The sequence below is a fragment of the Propithecus coquereli genome, unplaced genomic scaffold (genome assembly GCF_000956105.1).
Source record: "Propithecus coquereli isolate 6110/MARCELLA unplaced genomic scaffold, Pcoq_1.0 Scaffold118, whole genome shotgun sequence".
Classification (NCBI taxonomy): domain Eukaryota; kingdom Metazoa; phylum Chordata; class Mammalia; order Primates; family Indriidae; genus Propithecus; species Propithecus coquereli.
Genome location: NW_012135858.1, coordinates 1,957,873 through 1,979,260, shown reverse-complemented (window position 1 = coordinate 1,979,260; position 21,388 = coordinate 1,957,873). Strand labels below are relative to the sequence as shown.

General features: G+C 40.5%; 1 protein-coding gene across 4 annotated transcripts in view; it reads right to left on the bottom strand.

The window, feature by feature from the left end:
* The window catches only part of CACNB4 (calcium channel, voltage-dependent, beta 4 subunit), a 266,674-nt gene that overhangs the window by 45,682 nt on the left and 199,604 nt on the right, over positions 1 to 21,388 (bottom strand). For all 4 annotated transcript variants that reach the window (XM_012659210.1, XM_012659233.1, XM_012659218.1 and 1 more), the window contains 2 exons: positions 4,452 to 4,571; positions 1,892 to 2,014 (listed from right to left, as the gene is read on the bottom strand). In XM_012659210.1, the coding sequence (XP_012514664.1) occupies positions 1,892 to 2,014; positions 4,452 to 4,571 (243 nt within the window). The remainder of the gene's footprint in view (positions 1 to 1,891; positions 2,015 to 4,451; positions 4,572 to 21,388) is intronic.

Below are 21,388 nucleotides of genomic sequence, written 5' to 3'. Positions count from 1 at the left end.
GATGAAATAAAAAATAAAAATAATAAAAAAAAGATTGTATTTCCAACCTCTCCCTCCTAGCAGGGCAAACGGAGACCACAAAGTGGGAACATCTTCCAGTGCATGCCCCAACCTCACCAGAAAACTCTGCAGAACAAGGAAGTTCAAGGAAGGTAAGACTTTCCTCCCGACTCAGCCTAATTCTTGCGCCCATTCTCCAGATATCATCTCCTCCCCTCTACTCCAGCCCCTCACCTGATTAGCTGTCCCTTTTCCTTCCAATACATTTTACTGGACTCAGCATCTCAGCATGGAAAACATACTTAATTCAATCTTTCCCATCCTACAAAGCACAAATGTAAATCAAATTTTAAAAGCACTCCCTTAGCCCTATGCTATCTTCCCCTGGCTAGAACCCATTTTCCTTTTCAACTCCAAGCATTTACAAAGAGCAGTTGCAATCCCTCTCCTCTGGCCTTCATGTTATGTGGGTAAGAGGGACTTTTAAGAATCTTCATGGAGAGTTTCATGATGCCCCAGACACAGGGTACCTCAAAGCAAATTCATAACCACGTCCCCCTGCAACACATCTGCTCCCCTCTCTGTCATCTCTTTTTTGACAGCTGATACCACCCTCTATCCTTTTAAGCAAGCCAGAAAAACTGGCCTCCATCCTTCATTTCTCTCTACCTCCCTTTCTCCACTCTCCCCACCCCTGTGAAATCTCTATGTCCTATCTATTTGCCCCTTAACTCTCTCTCCGAGCTGCTCCCTCTCTCTATCTTCTCTGCTACAGCCATGTCCAGTCTCAAGTGTGTCTCCCCAGCCCTCTGCAATACTCCCCTGCCCATCAGAGTTATCATTCTAAGACAGAAGATTTGTCACATCCGTCCTTTATTTAAAACTCCTCTACAGCTAACTGCCTGGTGATAAAGTCCAGGCTTCCTGCCACGGCCCAAGAGATCCTTTTGTATCTGGCCCCTGCCCCTCTGACCTGGCCCACACCCCTTGTCGCTCCTCCTGACTGCCCTCCAGCCACACTGCATTGCTTGTGGCTGCTCCTTCCAGGTGATGCCACCCCTGGCCCAACCTGCGCTCCCTCAGACTTCCACACTCCTGTAGAGCTTTCCCACCCCCAATCTTCCTCCTCCCCAGCCAGATAGTCCCTCCCCCCGTCTTTCTTTGGGCTCCCACAACATCCACTCAACTTTTCTATAATAGAACTTTTCATCCGGTACAGAAACTGTGTGCTTGTCTGTCTCCCTCACCAGACTTGGGGCGCCCTGCCAATGGGGACAGTGATCCTGACATCTGATGCCCCAATGCCCAGCACGATGTCCGACATGAAGTAGAATTTCAATACACCAAGGTTCAGTAAATGAAAGTCTGTGATGTCCCTATTCCACCTTTCAAGATAGGAGGCCTCCTCCTTGTATTGCTCAACTCCATAAGCTTTCTGTTTCCCAGAGTCCTCTGCCCTTTTCTTAGATTTAACACTATCCATTAATGATTATACATTCTAATGTTGGTCCCAGGATTATAGCCCAGACGTCTATAATTACGACATCCCTTCTAAATAGTCCCTTCTGGGTAGGGGCCACGCCATCAAACTCAGGTTTGCCTAAGTTGGATCCATAGATCTATGGCTCTGCAGCCACACAAGGGGATTAAAAGGTGACCAGAGGACCAGAGGTCCGTCCTAAATCCCTCCTGTGATTTTAAAGGTTGACCGTGATTCAATGTTGTCAGGGTGTGATGATGCAGACCTGATCTCAGAGAGAATGAATGGATTTGGAAGGCTGAACAAATTAAATCAGGCACTGCATTGGCAGCTCCTCAGGTATCCTCTCCAGTTACTCTGGCTCAGAGCTGATTCCAGCTTCAGCTGTTAGGCAGGGTGTCCTACATTTACCTCTTTAATGTGTAGAAAGTCCTTAGCATCAAAGGAGATGGCCGTGCTTGGAACAGGCACATCCTCGTCCAGGGCCCCGCAGTAGCTCACGTTTGTCTTCACAGCAAATGCCACAGGTTTGGACTAGGGACAGAACCGTGAAATAAGAGTGGGGGGAGGGGGAGAAAGAGAGAGGAGCGTTTTTTACACTGAAACCATAATAAGATGACTGATAATGTCATGTGGTAAGAAAAGTCACTTTCCAAAGAGAGATCTCAAACAAGTTTTACATTCCCAGGCAACATTGAGAAATCTGCAGAAACGACCCTAGAAAAGCTTCAGTCCTATCAGCCCAACCATGTTTCCTCTCCTGCAGTACTTTCCAATATCCCAAATAAAAAACTGTGCACTAAAGTACTGGGGAAGGATGTACAGAGGGGCGGACAGTCTGCCTTGTTCTCTAGTCTTAAAAGTCTATGTTTATTTTCATTCATTTCATTTTTAGAGACAGGTCTTGCTCTGTTGCCCAGGCTGGAGTGCAGTGGCCTGATCATAGCTCACTGCAACCTCGAATTTCTGGGCTCAAGTGATCCTCCTGCCTCAGCCTCCTGAGTAGCTGGGACTACAGGTATGCGCCACCACACCCAGCTAATTTTTAAAAAATTTTTTTTTGTAGAAATGGGGGCTCACTATGTTGATCAGGCTTATGTTTATTTTAAATGATAGCAGATACCCTCTTGCTTTGGGATACGGGAAATGTATGCTGGGTCTTAAAAAAAAAGGCAGGGAGAGGGTAAAGTAAGTATTTTTGAAATAGCCTCAGATCTGAAAACCTGTGGGATCCTAAGCAACAGAAGACCTTGTCCTGTCAGGGAAGAGAAGGGCCAGTCACAGTCAGTGCTGACGGGCAGGGCTCGTCACACGTCATCTTCTCCCTGGCTAACAAAAGCTGGTTTTGAAGCTCTTTTTATACAAATTCCTCCCCAGCAAAGTGCTCTTGGGCTGGTGCAGCCTTGTGAGGCTAAGAAAACCACCAGCCTAAGATAATGGCATGGTCACCCACATTTGGGTGACCACGATGGCCACAAAACAGATTCCAAAAGAAAACTTTAAAACAAAAATTAGCCACAAATGAGACACAGGGTTCCTGAAATTCTGGGCTGCTTTGTCACTGGCTTGTTTCTGGGAACATGACTGAGGGACAACAGCCGAGGCAGGATCCAAGTTAGAATCTCACTGATGTCCCTTCACAGGCACTGCAAAAAAAACCCTCTTGCACCAACAGAGCACTGATGTCATGATGTTGAAGCAAATGAAGACACATCTTTACCTGCCTCGTTCTCCTCTCACCTCTCTTTTAAAGATTTCACTATAAAAACAGAAAAAGGAAGGAATACACTTTATTTGGGCTTGTATTTTTCTTCTTCTAAAAATTATTGACTAGAAAGACTGAGACTGCTAAGGTAGGACTCTGTCACAGAGGGCAAGGAGGAGAGGCTGGCCATGAACCTTGTCTTATATTTTGCTACTATGTATAAATTTTCATTTAACAAAAGAGGTCTGTGCTGAAAAAAAAAAGTTGGAAGGATACAGGATGGGAGATCTCTAGTGACTCTTCTGGTTCTAGCTTCCAACTGTGCAATTTGTTTCCTGTTGCTTCCTGTGGGTGGAGAGATTCCTATGAGGGCCTCTCCCCGAGGAATAGCTGAAGGTCTACTTTGGCAATGGCTTTTATTGCTCGACTTCGCTGCACTTCTCAGAGTTGTTCAAAGTTCTGAACTTTACACTGAACTTGAGGTGAGATACTGAAAGTGAGAAAGAAGGGTAGAGAAACCAACAGGGAGATCCACAGAACAATGCACGTGTGGCCTGTAATAAAGGCTGAGGTAAGCCAGGCACAGTGGCTCACGCCTGTAATCCTAGCACACTGGGAAGCCAAGGCGGGAGGATTGTTTGAGGCCAGGAGTTCAAGACCAGCCTGGGCAACATGGCAAGATCCTGTGTCTACAAAAAATATAGAAGAAAAAAAAATTAGCTGGGCCTGATAGTGGGCACCTCTAGTCCCAGCTACTCAGGAGGCTAAGGCAGGAGGATCCCTTGAGCCCAAGAGTTTGAGGTTGCAGTGAGCTATGATGACGCCACTGCACTCTAGCCCCGGGCAACAGAGCAAGACGCTGTCTCAAAAAAAAAAAAAAAAAAAAAAAAAAGATGCTGAGGTAATGGACAAGAAGGGTCAAGAACAGGTGGGCTACTGGTACCTTAGGAGGCTCTCTGCCAATGCTGGGCATAGCAGGCTTGATGTCGGCCACATTACTAAGTCGGAAGATGACCAAAAATTCACCACCAAACCAAACACAAAAGGGTGAAGGTTCTCAGGAAATGCACCCCTGGAGACATTTCTAACCCTGGAGACATTTCTAACCTCTCTCGGGGGTAAATGGATCAGAGAACCTTGCAATTGGGAGTCTTACCAAGATAATCATAAAATGATTATTACAGAAAAATTTGAGGTAGGGGAAGGGTAGCTGATAGCTGCCCAGCAACATGCCCCTTTTGAACTGAAAAAGGGAAAGAAAGTCACCTTTGCTCTCTCAAGCTGGATAGCTGCTTGCTGTTCTCTCTCCTGTCGAATCGCTTCCCGGTCCTCTTCCAAAGAGACATCGGAGTCAGACGGCCTGCTCGTGTAGGAATCCGCTGAACCCTGCAAAGGAAAACACAGAGCAGTTTAAGTGAAGTGATGTGTAGCTTCTTAAATTGTCACATCCATAACAGCATCCTGGGGTGAGTTCCTTTCATTTGCATAGAATTTGATGCATACACTCTGTGCCTTATTGCAGATATAAATTTAGATGGCAGAATATAGTTAAGCATCTGAGTTATTCAGAAAGCAGCAATGTTGTGAAGAGAAATATTTTGACTAGGTTAAGTGCTAGGAAGTAAACTGCAATGAAAATTATGTGATATTCGTCCCTAATTCTTCTTGTTTTGTGCTATCTTTATATTAAGCCCATATTCATTTGTGAAACTGAATCCTCTTCCATCCTCTCTTTTGCATTCATCTAAAGTAAAAAGAGACTCAGCCAATTTCGAGAGCTAAATCCTACCTGTATCCTGGCTACAGGTCATCTGTTTGTCTAAGATTTCAACACAGCAAAGCAGGATCCTACATTAGTAAAATGATTTTCCAGTTTCAATGTCAACATTATTGAACTCTTTCACTATTAAAACTTCAGTCTTTGTCCTACAGCAGCCTGGACGTGGCCAATATGAACAGTGAGCAGAAAATCAACCCCGAGGATGAAAACAGGGATGTTCTCAGTTGAAACCCACACCTAGAAGAGCTATTTGAATAGCACTGAAATCCAGCCTGACTGATGTGCCAAGGGACTCAGGGTGGCCAGCGTCACTTGGTGCTCATGCTATGAGGAGAGAGAAAAACCAGAGTAGCTAGTTAAAAAGTTAACCCCTGCCCCACCCCCTCTCAAAACACCCCAAAACACCCTAGAAGTTTGCCTTCTGGCTGCTAAAGGAACATCGTCCTTACAATTTCCTTAAGATGGCATTAGCAGTTGATATTTACATAGATGACAACACTTACAAAGCAGAGGTATTGGTAGGACTGGTATATTTGGCATGTTTTATAAATCATGCACAGATTTTGAAAAGTGTAGACCTATCCACATAGCTGAGAATTTGCTATTCATTGAAGAAAAAAAAAAAGAGCTTTAAGAAATAGTTTACTGTGGCAGGAAAGGTGGCTCACGCCTGTAATCCTAGCACTCTGGGAGGCCGAGGCAGGAGGATTGTTTGAGCTCAGGAGTTCAAGACCAGCCTAAGCAACAGCGAGACCCTGTCTCTACTGACAGAAAAATTAGCCTGGTGTCGTGCCGTGTGCCTGTAGTCCCAGCTACCTGGGAGACTGAGGCAGGAAGAAGGATTGAGCCCAGGAGTTTGAGGTTGCAGTGAGTTATGATGACGCCACTGTACTCTACCCGGGAAATCGTTAACTGCTGAAACTAGCCCTTTGAAAGTTTTCTTAAATGTAGAAAAGTCTATTTATGAATTTGCTGCCTGTAAGGGCAGCTTTGTCTCTTAGTAGAGGACATCATTCTAGCCGGTGTGGTCTTTCCCATCATAGAAAAATCCCGGCACAGATTTTCCTGGCAGCCTAGAACAAGAATTCCTGGTTAGAAGTTTTACCGGAGGGTCCAGTCAAGCCCTGGTTCTAAATTCTGCCTCTGCAACACACTTCCGAAAATTTTATGCAAGTTACTGGACCACTCTGAGACAGTCTCCCTGACTGTAAAAGAAAGATATTGCCTACTTCATAGGATTAAATGGAATAAGATATAAGGAGCAGCTAATATTTACTGAGTCCTTGCTATCCATATCCGTATGGGGCTAGATGCTTTGCACATCTTATCTCACTGAATCATTTCAGCAATGCGGAAGCTGAGATTCAAACTCAGGTAGTTTAACCTTAGAGCCAGCAAGTCCAAACCCCACTCTAAGCTGCACCTGACATTCAAATACTTACACCAGGACTTGGCACATAGTAGGCACACAATAAATCTCCCTTTCCTGGTGCTGACATTTCTACATTGATAAAAACAAAAACAATTAAGAGATTCTAATCATTTTTCAGCTCATTTATATATGCACAATAGCCCATCTTGAAATGTAGCCATTTTTCTTACTGCGTAGAAAACACACTATAAATCTGATAACTGCAAAGTGTCCAAATCCATGTACTTTATGCAGCACCTTTGAAAGTGCCCTTTTCAGAGGAGGTGTATTTGTTAACCAAATTATAACCAAATTCCTCAGCAAATCTACTGGGGGAAAAACCTGGACCTACAGAATGGATAAACACAGGGTGACTGCTTTATAGGTGCATTTGTTGCCTAAAAAGAGAGCTACCTTGAAATCCTTTAATTCAGAACAGAGAGTTCTCTCAGAACACATCTTTCGTCTGAATTTAGGAACATCTGCATAAAATCCAAAGTAAGAGAGAAAGGAAATCATGTCTCTAAAATACCTGTGAAAACAGTTTGGCGTTAGTCGTAGGTAATGTTCTGTTGGAAGTGCGACGTGTGTGGTGGACCATTCTAAGGAGTTGCACGGGCCGCAGTGAAGATGTCTGGACCACTAAGTGATTAGGACGTGTTCAGTCAGGAAGGAAACACTTGCCTGGTTTGGAAAACATGTGCTGGGGAAGGCTAGTGCCCACAGTTCACAAGAAAGCAGGCTTTCCGCTGGGGCAGTGAGTCAGACAGCTGAACATACACTTCACTGCTGCCACTAGGAGATGGCTGATTTCCTGACACTGCTGCAAAGACTTTTCAAATCCTGGCATTCAATTATCTCTGCACACACAAGAAGTGACTCAAGGATCTCCTGCAAATGAACTTTACTTTGAAATGTGAAAAGGACTGTAAGAATCTCAAAACTACTTAAAAAGCTCTACTACTGCCAAATATGTAGAAGCAGAAGTCTCTGTTTTCTCCCTGAGTCTAAGTATTGACAGAGGGAAAAATAAAGCACCGTGACCCCCATTTTCGCAATTAGTGTTTTATCATCACAACATTTACTCTGGGTTTATTTTTTTCCCAATGTCACCTACATTTCCTTGTATGTGAAGAAAATCCTTGTTGCTGTCTCTCAAAGTCTAAGGACAGCAGGGGTCCAACATCAAGAGCCGAAATTTGGCACATGCTCTGCTGGCTTGGTACTGACTTGGTTTCCTGTTTTTATTTATTTTTGTTTTGGTTTGGTTTATTTTATTTCAGCTGGTTGAAACAGAGTATGAACATGTCCTGGGAGAAGGGAAGGAAAAGATAAAGGAAAGGACTGGGCTATTTACAAGGGCACCAAGGGAAGAACAAGCGGGCCAGGGAGAGTCCAGGGGGACCTGGGAGGCCGGACCAGAGGGAGCACCGGGATGGCAGGGGCCACAGAGGGCTTGGGAAGACCAGGCTGGGTTGGGGGAGATCACCCAGAGGTCTGGTTAAATATTTAATGACCAAAAACGAGAGAAATGGCAAGAAGGAAATAAAACTAGATGCTAACAGGACGGAAGTGAAGATGTGCAGATTACCAGCCCTGGACAAAGCTGGAAACCGCAGCCCCGTCAGCTTTCAATTTTCCAGAATTCCATTTCATAAAGCGGATGAGGAGTGAGTGACCCAACTTATCAGATGAACTAAAACCGGACTGTTGACCCATGTACGAGAGGCATGACAGCGCCTAGTCCCTCAAAAGTTCTTAAGCAGACGCCACTGCAAGTCATATCTTGGAGTTTCCAAGGAACCTATATATGTGTGTGTGTGTGTGTGTGTGTGTGTGTATAAGAAAAGACTTGCAGCAATTATGTGCGTATGTCAGTTTAAAAGCCAGAATGCATACTAGTAAACACCAAAAGATAGAAACACAGATCTTTCCATTAACATATGGCCCAGACTTTTATTTTTCTTTGTGTTCAATATTGAAAACAGATCCCAGCCTTATATACCTTTCATGAATCTTCTTGATTACAAAATGCAACATCCTGATAGAAACATTAGAAAATCAGTTAACTGTTGTCTCCTGAAAGAAGGAAAGTGATCTCAAGTCAAACAATGGAAGGGCTTCTTCTCATTCACAGAGAGAGGGTGCAACATGTAGACAGGACAGCTGCCACAGGCTTTGAGGACAGACAGTATTGGGTTTGACGCCGTCACCAGTTCTTGTTGGCTGCAGATCTTGAACAAGTTATTTTAACCTTCTGAGTCCTAATTTCCTTCCTAAGAAAATGGGGATAATAGTACTATACCTTGTAGAGTTTCCTGAGAAAGTTGGGATGTGTCTGACTTGAGATGAAACATCATTTCTTTTATCATCATGGAGGAAATTCAGAAAATTGCTAGTAATTAATCTTTGACCCACTAATTAAAGGTTTGGCAGCTTTTCAACTTTACATTTTTGGCTGCCCAAGAGTTTTAGGATTTATATCTTTTTTCTTAACAGCTTTATTGAAGTATAATTTATGTACATAAAATTCACACATTTTAGTGTAAAATTCAATGGTCTTTAATAAATTTACAGAACGCAATTTACAGTACTACAATCTAATATTAGAACATTTCCGCCACCTTGTGTCTCATCTGCAAAATGGGAATGAAACTCTTCTTTGGGATGATTTTGGGGAAGGAATAAGATAACGTATGTGTGACATGTGTACAAGCATAATGCCGATACCGATGAAACCAGTGCTCTCCAGCAGAACCTCTTCCGCAGTGATGGAAATGTTCCATATGGATGCTGCCCAATATGGTAGCCACGAAACACATGTGGTTACTCAGCACTTGTGTGAACAAAAGTGTGACTAGAGAGACTGATATGCTGAATTTTCAGTTTAATTTTTAAAAATTTAAAACTTTATTGTCTTTTAATTAATTTAAATTTAAACATCCACCTGTAGGTAGTGGCTAGCATACTGGGCTGTGGAGTAGCAGACATTCAAAATGTCAGTTTCCTTTCCAGATCAGACAAGTGAATGTTAAATTTAGTGTAAATTTGGTATTTTAACAGTTATATTATCACAGGTATATATATCACTTAGTGGACTAAGTGATAGTGGAATGTCCAGAGAAACATATCACTCCCAATGGATTTGAGCCTGTTTTTCTCCACTGAGTTTGCAATGACTCAACAATGCACTTTTCCCCACTAGAGAAGGAACACAGCCCTTTGTTGGTGACTTTCCCAGATTTCCCAGGGTAGATGAGTGAATATAGCTCACTCACAAGGCTGCCGCTAGGCAAGAAGGCCCCTTGGGCAATCTTTATCTTTCTAAGCCAGCCCCGCCCTTTTTTCTCCATCACCCCCTTCACCAAACATGTCCAGAGCACTTTGCTAGGGCACGCGACACGTCGGGGTCAGGCCTGTGTCTCCAAACACAGAGGCCTATGCGGTGCCTGGCATGGCGGGACCTCAAGTGTGTTGAACGAGAAACACACTCACTCCTGTTGGAATCTCTCTATTCTTTGTTCCATGATTTGAAGTTCTTCTCAGGTAGTTGGTTAATTGATCAAGGTTACGCTTACTTGGTGTGACGTTCATTTTTAGCAACCTCACTCTCATAACGTGAGATTTTTTTTTTTAATTGCAGTTTTCAATGCCTCAATTCAGAGCACTGGATAATGTGTACATTCCCAGCACCTTGGTGGAGCAAGGAACTCTTGAAATTATACCTCAGAGACGACAACTTAACACAACTAAGGGATCTCATGTAGAGTCTCGTAAATAGGAGGTCTTCAAAAATGTTGGTTGAAAGAATAAGACAAGCTCTGCTTAACAAAGCCCAGCAGCCCAGTCTTGTTGGACAGAAGACCTGAAGTTCAGCCTCAGCCATTCATCTGCCCAAGGTTCCTTTTTAGGCTTCAAAGAGCAGTCAAGGGTAGCAAAGGAGCATGTTCATAAATGGCCATAAAGGGACTGGGAAGAGAATGAATGTTTACTCAGCCCTTTCTCTGCTTGAGTCACTAACTTACGGACTTGATTATCACGTCAAGCCCAGGAAGTAGGTTATGATTGCCCACATCGTAGAGATGAGGCCTCTGAGGCTCGGAGGGGCAATAATAACATCCTTCCACGCCGCTATCATGGGTCACTATGTAGGAGCAAAGCTGTGGTAGAATCTTTTTTTTTTAATACCCCTTAAAAAATCTGATGCAAAAACTTACATTCGACTATCAAACATTTTAGTTGTCTTCAGTAAAACAAAACAACATTCTATAATATTTTGTTAATATTAATCATATGCTCAAATCTCACTAATTTAGAATGATGGATGCAGGTAAAGAAATGCCAGTCTGAGATCATGGGAAATGAACTGCAGACTGCTTTTTCAAAGATATGTTTAGTATTTCTAAGTTCACACGGTATCTCTAGACTGCCAAGGTTTTGGTTTGTGGATTTCTCTGAGTGTCTGCTTTAACCACAGGATTTTTATTTGGCATACTGGTTACTGGTAGGTGATTCTAAGGGACGCTTGAGAGTTTCATTTTGCTCTTAAATAACTCCTCTAATTATGTACACACTACTTAATTACAGATTATTTCTTGTCACTAAATTATAATTATTAATATATATTTATATATACATGAACTATAAAGTATATATGTTAGATATACACATTATAGTTAAAAGCACAGGCTTTGTCTGAATTATCTCATAAGTGGAATACAAATTAATGGGTTCTATTATAACTGTTTTACATAACCGATTTAAAACGAAGTAATATTAATTTATAAAAGATGGCCAACCTTAACCTTCTTGTTGGTTGACTAGCTTGGCCATTGCTATAATTGCCCTGATTTCAGACAGGTTTCTTTCAATTGCTAGTCTGAAGAGACCCATTAATGGATAGCAGGAGAAGAATTTTAATTGATCTTACAAGTACAAGGAGGGAGGTGACAAAAAGGCCCAGATAGATATGGAAGGGAAATCTGTACCAGCCATAGCCATGTAGGCACTTCTGAGAAAGAAGAAGTTGAGCTGAGGGCTATGACTAGATTTGCAAGTTAAACCAATGGTAATGGTGGTAGCAGGAAGGTAGATTCTTTTTGTATCAGGTTGAATTATATGGAATTGCAAAAATTGTAATTTGCAATTATAATTTGTATGGTTCAACCTAATACATTGGAGGAAGAACAAAAAGCAAAGATTACTTTATATGGATGTTCTTTGGCAAAAACTGCTTCAGATAATCAGTGAATATAATGTCGTACATATTTGTAAGAAATGCTACATCAATAAGCACAATTAGCAATAAATCAAAACCCTTCTGTGAGGCCAGAGAGCAACAGAAGTTGAAAAAAGCCACGATCATTTTTGCATCCAACAGGAACTTTGTCGTAAGGGTAGGGATGGTGACATTGTGGAGCTCATGTTTCTTCTGGGAAAGGAAAAGTGATCACCTAACTGGGAAAAAGTGGCCTCCAGCAACCAAGCTTTACTATTTACGGGCCACAGAATAACAGCATGGGACATTGAGCAGCCACTCTAGGAACCAGCCTTGCCTGGTCAAAACTCTGTGAGAGCTTGTGACCAATGCATGGGACACAGGTGAGTGAGTGAGTGGCTCTACCTGGCTGATCCCAGTGCTGGCACCTGGCAGCACCAGCCACAGCCCAAGGTCTTCACACAAGGGCGGCTGCTCACGCTGCGCTAATCTAGTTTCAGCAGAGACATTAAAAAGGAAATGGTAGTATTTGCCCAGGAAATCCTGAATGTGCTGCTGGTAAAAGCAGTGCTGCATACTGATGAGGCAACTAATCGTTTCTCGAAAACGTGGACTTCTATGACCCTTCTGGAAAAGTGATTGACTGAGACATGCTTCCTTCTCACAGTCCCCCCAGATTGGTTTACAAAACACTACTTTTACGTTGTGCTCTATTTTCTCGAGAGTCAGATTAGAGATGTGACAACAGTATATATGTTTCCCCCAAAAGTAGCTTCAGGCAATCACTTGTATCTTTGAGAGAAAAAAAAAAAAGACCTTCCCTCTATCAGATAAAGAGGAATAGGATAGCTTGGTTTAGAAGAGAAGAAAGGGGAAAGGACTTGAGCCTCACCTGTGTCATTTCTGTAGCCTCAGGAACTATATGATGAAAAATTGGCTTTAAATAATTATTTGCCTTTTTTTTTTTTTTTACTGGATAAAGTTTCTCATTAAGGGAATGCCTATGTACAGATAACAAAATCCGGTTATGTCATCAAAAACAGAAGTGCTTCCCCCAGTGGTGGCTGAAGATACAATGAAAACAAGAGTAAAGCATCTACTTTATTTTAGGCAAAGATCATGTTTTATCAGTTTTTGTGGTCCCTAGAATTCCAAGCACAAAGTTCTGCACCTCACAGGAACTCAGAACTACTTACTGAATGAAAGAATGAATGAGATAGCTTCTCATCCATCTCATGTATGAGGTGGGATGGGAGAGAACCTTAAATGGAGATCCCAGACCTGCCCAGACTTCACCCAAAGTGGGTACACACTTCCTGCCTCCAGGTGTTGCTGGAAATCATGTTGGAAAGAACAGTGAAAAATAAAACTAATTTTAACTTGACAAAATGATATGCACATTTACTGGAAAAATTAATATTCAGAAATTGCTTAGTTTTCTCTAAAGAAAAAGAAAGAAGGAGAACTAGTCTTTTTAATAGATATTAAAACATATAAAACCATAGAAATCAAAACTGTTTGGTACTAACACAGATCAGTGAAATAACAGAGTCCACAAATTGATTCCTGTGTATGGGAGATTAATATATGATATAGGAAACATTTCAAATCAATGGCAAAAGAGTGATTATTCAATAAACAGCATTGAGAAACTTAGCTAGCCAACTACAAAAAAAATAAAATAAACTGCAGATGAAGAGACTTAAAGGCAAAATTAATATATAATACATATATAGTATAAAAATTATATATAATACATACATTATACACACACACACACATACACACACACTCTACCACTAGCAGAAACTATGGCTAAGGTTTGAAAATAGCATGCCGAAATGTTCAGAAGCTATGAAAAGAAAAGATTGATAAATTTGACTACATAAAAAATTTAAACATTTGTCTGGGGAAAAAATATACAATAATCAATCAAAACAAAAATGACAAAAAAGAAAAAATTGCCACATAAGTGCCTGGTTTAATATTCTTCATATTCAAAGAGCTCTAACAAATTAATAAGAAAAAGATGAACAACCTACCTCTTCACTCGCCAATATTAGGAGAAAAAAGTCAGAAACAAGGACAAAACAAAAACAAACTAACAAACAAAAAGCTTCAGGCCAATGCCAATATCCCCAATGAACATGGATGCAAAAATCCTCAACAAGACCCCAGCAAACCAACTCCAACGACACATTAAAAGGATAATACACCATGAACAAGTGGGATTTATCCCAGGCATGCAAAGATGGTTCAACACACACAAGTCAATAAATGTGATAGATCACATCAACATCATAAAGAATAAAAACCATATGATCATCTCAATAGATGCAAAAAAAACCTTTGACAAAATTCAACATCTCTCTGTGATAAAAATTCTCAACAAAGTAGGCATAAAAGGAACATACTTCAACATAATAAAGGTCATGTATGACAAACCCACAATTAACGTCATACAGAATGGGGAAAAGCTAAAAGCTTTTCCTCTAGGAACTGGAACAAGACAAGGATGCCCACTCTTCCCATTCTTATTTGACATAGTCCTTGAAGTCCTAGCCAGAGCAATCAGGCAAGAGAAAAAAATAAAAAGCACTGAAGTTGTAGAAGAGGAAGTCAAATTGTCCCTCTTTACAGACGACATGATCTTATATATAGAAAAACTAAAAGACTTCATCAAAAAACTCTCAGAACTGATAAACAAATCCAGTAAAGTTGCAGGATACAAAATCAATATACAAAAATCAGTAGCATTTCTATACATCAATAGTGAACTAACTGAGAAAGAAATCAAGAAAGCAATCTTATTTATAATATCTACAAAAATATTAAAATGCATAGGAATAAACTTAACCAGGGAGGTAAAAGATCTCTACAAAAAAAACTACACAACACTGATGAAAGAAATCATAGATGACACAAAGAAATGGAAAGACATCCCATGTTTATGGAGCAGAAGAATTAATATTGTTTAAATGACCATATTACCCAAAGCAATCTATAGATTCAATGCAATCCCAATCAAAGTACCAATGACATTCTTCACAGAAATAGAAAAAACAATCCTAAAATTCATATGGAACCACAAAGACCTCAAATGGCCACAGCAATCCTGAGCAAAAAGAACAAAACTTGAGGCACCACACTATCTGACTTCAAATTATACTACAAAGCTATAATAACCAAAACAACATGATACTAGTATAAAAACCAGACATATTTGCATCTACATAAGACATGTTTTTTAAGAGTATGGCTCATTTATAAAGTAGAATAGTATGTAGACATGAAAAAGCATGACAGGGAACTCTAAATAATAAAACATGAAATCATTAAGTCACAAAATAATCTAGTACATTGTTCAAAAATTGTATTAAATATACTGAGAGTACATTATGCATCAATATACTGGAGAAGGGAAACAGATTTATAATTAACTTTACATCCTGCTATAAAGTTTAAGTTTTTACCTTGAGAATTTTTAAAAATAAAAACAAATATTGCATATGTCTATAAATATATATACATTTTTATATATAATATAAATAAATATATACATATTTTTACAGTTATATAACCTGAAATTACCTGCATTAACTCTAAAATGATTTTGATAGGCAATATTAAATATTATTAATAGTAATCATTATCAAAAACAATAATAACCATTATTATTTATTGAGCACTAATATGTCCTATGGTTAGTGTTAAGTATTTTTATTAATAGTGTTCTTTGAAAAAGAATATCCCCTATGAGAGGCCTGTAGCTCCAACAAAGGTTATGTTAGAATGACTTTTTCTCTTTGGTCACCGGTCTCCTAAATTTGAGAAGGTATAGGTCTTAAGTTAAAAACTAGATGTACCAGTTAGTGCAGTCACTTAAATTTAGGTACAAATGTTATTTCTGAATTATAAGATGACGAATGGTTTGGGAGTATCTGAAGGTGTGGTGGGTCCCTTATGCACATGCTGCTTAGCCTGGGAATGCTCCCAGCTCTAGGTAAGAGCTGTGCCTACCCTAGTTTTTAAGAGAGTTTTCTTCACATTAAGAAGCTTAATGTCACAGGACATGTATTCCAGGCTGCTCTATTCCCTACAGCACGGCCATTCCTTCTTTGCCCTCTGTGGCCTTGTTAGTGAGTACACAATGCCCACCCCTCCCATCAGCACAGACCAACCCAATTTGGAGTTTGGAGTGGCTCCAGCCCATACTCTTCCCTGAGATAGCGTCCTTCCTCCCCAGTGGGTTAGGCAGTGGGAAGAGATGAAAGCAAGGCTTGCTTTTTTTTGATTCCTATCTGCTAAATTCTGTGTTCTCTGTGTTAGAGCTCATGATGTTAGAGAAAAGGAACTTATTCTTGTTCAACCTATGGAACTAGAAAATAGAACATTGATTGGAATAAAACAGCACTTTACAGATGTTATTTAATTTAGTCACCGTAAAAACTTAAGAGTAGAGTTCATCATCCATATTGAAGTAAACAAAGCTCAGAGACACTAAGTAATATGCCCAGGGTCATACAGATGGTAAAGTGTGACCAACTCTAAATCCCTTGCTAATTAGCTAATAACCATGCCCAGCAGAGGTGCTCATAAACACTGTGGAGGAGCAGATCACTGAGGTGGAGGGCATTAGAAAGGAATCTCTCTCTCTCTCTCTTCCTTTCTCTGCATTAAGATTGAACTAACAATTACTGAACATGCTATGTTCTCTCCAGCACTTATCTTGATTTCTCTCCAAAGCTCTTTTGAGGCCTTGCAGAGCAGTTAAGCCACATGCCCAAAGTCACTCAGCCATCCGCTGGTGAAGCTGAGACTTGCATTTCAGGCAAGAGCATCTCTTGGATGATCTCTAAGATTCCTCTGAGGTGTATTGTTAAAGATATCATTCCAGTGCTGAATTTGGTCTTCGAGTACTTGGTAATGGAGCACTCATTTGAATTTGACATTGAAACACACAGAGTCAATTATTACTAGGGATGTGACTACCAAACCTTTGTATTTTCTCTCCCCTGTCATTAGCTCATTAATATATCCCAAGTGGTCAATGAGGAAACCCACATCTTCTCATTTTTTTGTTAGAAACTTTTTTGGACCATACAAACAGAAAAAAAAAGGTTAAGAGATGAAATTCTTGATTTAAATAAGTCTGTGAGAGAAACTGTGAGTTAATTTACTCTGATCACCTTTATTTTTCATTAGGAACTAGAAGGAGAGAGGGAGGTGTTATTCACACAAGGGCTGGCATAGAATAAGCAGTTCAGAGTCGTGCTGTGAAGCTTGACAACCTGGGCTGGAGCCCTAGGGCTGCTCCTTACCAGATGTTTGCTTTTGGGAAAGACACTTAATCTTTTTGTTTGTTTGTTTTTCTTTTTTTTTTTTTTTGAGACAGAGTCTCACTATGTTGTCTGGGGTAGAGGGCAGTGGCATCATCATACCTCACTGCAATTTCAAACTCCTGGGCTCAAGTGATCCTCCTGCCTTGGCCTCCTGAGTAGCTGGGACTATAAGTGTGCACCCCCATGCCCAGCTAAATTTTAAGTTCTTTTTGTAGAGATGGGTTTCATGCTGCTCAGGCTGGTCTCAAACTCCTGGGCTCCAGCAATCCTCTCGGCCTTGGCTTCCCAAAGTGCTGGGATTACAGGTGTGAGCCACCGCACCCAGCCAAGACATGTAATCTTTCTGTGCTCAGTTTCCTTTCTGAAAATGTATTATTAACCTAATTCATGGAGCTGCTGTGAGACTATGCATTCGGAGCAGAGCAAGCACTCAGGCAAGGAACCATTCAGTACAGGTTAGCGAGTACACTCCAGTTTATGAGAGATTTGTCCAGGCCCTTTGCTGAGGCTAATTTGCTGTTTTAATCCCTCTCTTAAAAAACAGATAGAGATGTAAAGCTTAAAATTAATCAAAATAAGTAGGAATGAAATACTCTGGTGCGAACTTCGGGACGATTAAAGGTATTGGCTAAAATGAAATTTAGGAATCATACGGGCTTTATTCCTCCATAGTTTTCCAGCCTGCAAGAGCTGTGTTGATTCAGGAGTCACCACCTCTTCGGGAGTGATCAGAAATGGTCAGTTCTGGTTTCTTTGTCAGAGAACAGCATGAAGACTGCATCCTCTGAGCTGCATGCCACTCAGAGTGATGTCCCTCCTCATTATCTGGGACTGCTGTGGGCTGTCCCTCCTCTTTAGGACCCCAGCACCCACCGCAAGAGAGCCATGGCAAGGGGCGGCCACTCATCACAGAGCAACGTTGCGTTCTCTGCTAGCACACCCGCACCCTGAAACTCAAGGCCAGCACTCTCAACAGAGCAAGCCAGCCCACCAAAAACCGCTAGAATCCTAAACAGGTTTGAAGAGTCACCTCTCAGAGGCTAAGCCCTCTTTTCCCTTCCAAAGCTGAGTAGGGACTCTTTGGCCAGAGTATGCCCTCTGTCATCATTTCAATGAGAAAACAAGGCAGCTGTTGTTTTCACTTTGCTATATTTTATTTTTTATTCTATTTTATCATTCTTTTTGTTTCTTTGAAATACATGCTTAAAAATGAATAATTTCCATTTTTAAGCTGTGGTGAATTTATTAAAAATAGGTCATTTGCTATTACTCTCACTCTGCACCATTATAGATAAAATGCATGAACCATATACATATATATAATTCAAATGGCTGGATTTGAAATAAATCACCAATGTTTGAGAGCCACAGCCCTGTGGGCTCCATGGTTGGGTGTGACGGTGGCCTGGCGAAGCCACAGGCCTGAGGAGAGAAGTAAAGGGTTCGTGTCGCAATACAAGAGGCAGATGTCCATTCAGTGGGAAGGCTTTTTCCTCGTTGGGCTCATTCTGAAAGCTCTTCTTCTCCTACCAGTATTTATAAAACTCCTTCTATGCTGCCACAACAAAGCTCAGAGAGCCACAGTGCAGAAGAGGACGACACTGAGAACTACAGATGGCATTCAGCAGACTGAAGCGGAGGAGAGAGGAGGCCCTTCCATCTACCCAGTGTGGCGAGCATCTACGCACCAGGTCGTGGGGACAAGAGAGACGAGTTCAAGAAACTCAGCTCAGGGAGACTCCATACTTCAATGGAGAGTTTAGGGCAAATGCAGACACAAAGACCAAGAATTATCTGTTCTTGAATAAACAGTCCTCAGATAATGAAGGAACACTCCACCAGAGGTGTCCCGAGACATAGAACAGTGCTGGACCAGTGAATGATGCTGCAGAAGGGCCCAGGAAAGAAGGGGACCCAGATATATTTTCCTCATCTTCCCCAGGGAGAGGATGCTACCAACTCTCAGGGACATGGAACTGCAACAGGGGTGGGAAACCTTTTCATGTTGGTTAATTTAGCTGAAATCAAATAAGGACACATTCAAGAAACTTCAATTAGATATACTTAAAAATGTAGATTATTTTGTAAAAATCAAACTACTATATATTTAATAGTTCCAAAAAATGAAAACTATTTGTTAATTTTAAAGTTAACTAACCTTTTAATGACTTTGTTGTGTCTGCTTTTTGTTGGAAAGCATTTGAATATTTGGTTGCAGCATGGAGGTGGGTGGTTTCAGTTGATCCTCTAGATCAGCGGCCCCCAACCTTTTTGGCACCAGGGATTGTTTTCATGGATGACAATTTTTCCATGGAGAGGGGGATGGTTTCAGGATGATTCAAGCACACTACATTTATTGTGCACTTTATTTATATTATTGTCACATTGTAATACATAATGAAACAATTATACAACTCGCCATAGGTTGGGGACCCCTGCTCTAGATGGGTATCAGTCAGTTGTGACCTTAAGGGTATCTTGATTTGGGTTAGGTAGGAGAATGTAGATTTGCAGCAATAAGCAGTTGAAAAGCATGAAAGCATTTTTCAGGCATGTTGCTGAAAGCGTGGGTATTCTGCATTTTCCCGTATTTCAATTAGATCTTTCTTAGCATCAAACAATGGCTTTAAAATGTCATCTACTGACGGTTCAATCAATTCCATCTGCAGTTCTTTAGGTGCCTCGGTGATATCAACCAGGTGAGGCTGAAATACTAATTTGAGTGTGATGTCATGATTCTCAAAGTCAGTGAATCTTTCATTGTATTCTCCAATTAATAGGTCTGTAACAGCCTTGTATTCTTCAAATGATTCACATATATCATCCTGTTCATTAATGACCTTTGCTAACTGGGGAAAATGTTCATCCAAAATTTCCTCTTGAAGAAGTGTTTTGAAAAAAAGATAGCTTTTTTCGAAATGCTTGGATTTTTTGCCATATATCATAAAAAGACTTAGTTTCACCTTGCAAAGAAATATTCAAGTCATTTTGATTTGACATGATATCACACAGAAAGGCCATATTCCTGTAGAAATCTTCTTTCAATAATTCACATTGCTGATTCTGTTCATAAAATTTAACTATCTGTTCTCACAGAGATAAAATTTTGGCTAATACCTGCCTCTGCAATAGCCAAAGCACTTTAGAATGATACGGCAAATCCACACCGAATACCTCATCATTCAACTTTAGCATGTTACGAAATTGATGATGCCATGTTGCATTTGCACAAATGTAGTTAACAATACTTATAACTTGTAGCAAAGTGTCACTTAAAATAGTAGCTTTAGCACAGAGAGTTTGCTGATGCAAAGTACAATGTAAAGAAATGAGAGCATGTGAACCTGTTAATATTATACTTTTTTTATCTGTGCAACAAACTCTTTATGTTTTTCTGTCATGGAAGGTACACCAGTTCATATACTCACTAAATTTACCAAATTCATTCCAACTTCACATTTATCTTGAATGGTGTTGAAAATATCTATTCCCCCGGTCTGTTTGCAAGAGTGCCCAAATTGAGTAACTCTTTGTAGCCAAGAAAATCTTCTGTTATGACCCAAATGAAGTATAAAGCCTGAGCCAAGTCAGTAGTATCAGTTGATTCATCCAAAGCGATTGAATAATATATATTTTCCTTTTGAAGTATTGCATGAAGTTGTTCTGTTAAGTTGAAGGCAAATACATGCTGCCAATCAGTTATGGTTCTCCTTAAAAGAGGTAGTTTGTACTTTGAAACGTTATCCAGGTCTAAGCATCCTACAACCTCGACAATGCATTCTTTCACAATTTCTACATCACTGAACGGTTTCCCTTTTTTCCCTGAGTATATAAGGCTACTTTAAAAGTTGTTTCAGTGGTATTATTTCCAGGTCTTATTGCTGCTTGAAAGAATTGTCTTTGTTTTTGCTTTTCGTCTTTTAATTTCTACAATACAACCTTTCACACCTCTTCCTCTAATTTAAAATATTTGTGGTCCTTATGAGTGTTATAATGCTTATGAACACTGAATTTCTTTAAGGTTGATATTGCAGTATCACAAAGCAAGCAAATCATCCTATCTTTAGCAGAACAAGACAATATTGTACTTTCCAATCCTCATTAAAAAATCTGTTTTCTTCTTTCAGTGTTCTCTAGGTCTTCTTTGACATGATGGGCTGTTAAGCAGACAGAATTAAAAAATACTCTCAAGCTGTGCAACTATTCACAAATTCCACTTCAAACAGAAACACAGTGCATAGCTGTCAACAGCTGATAACAGACTGGTGTACTTGACCCGCACAAACTCTCGCCAACCAGCCTTGTGGGGTAGTGGTGCCAGTCAGGTGGGGGAAGTTAGAACTAAATCATGAGTGTAGCAGCCATCAATTTAGCCCTTATGGCTTACTAATGTTCTACTTGTGCCAGTCAATCTGGGAGGGTTATTTCATTGAAACTTATTTTATTCTTTGG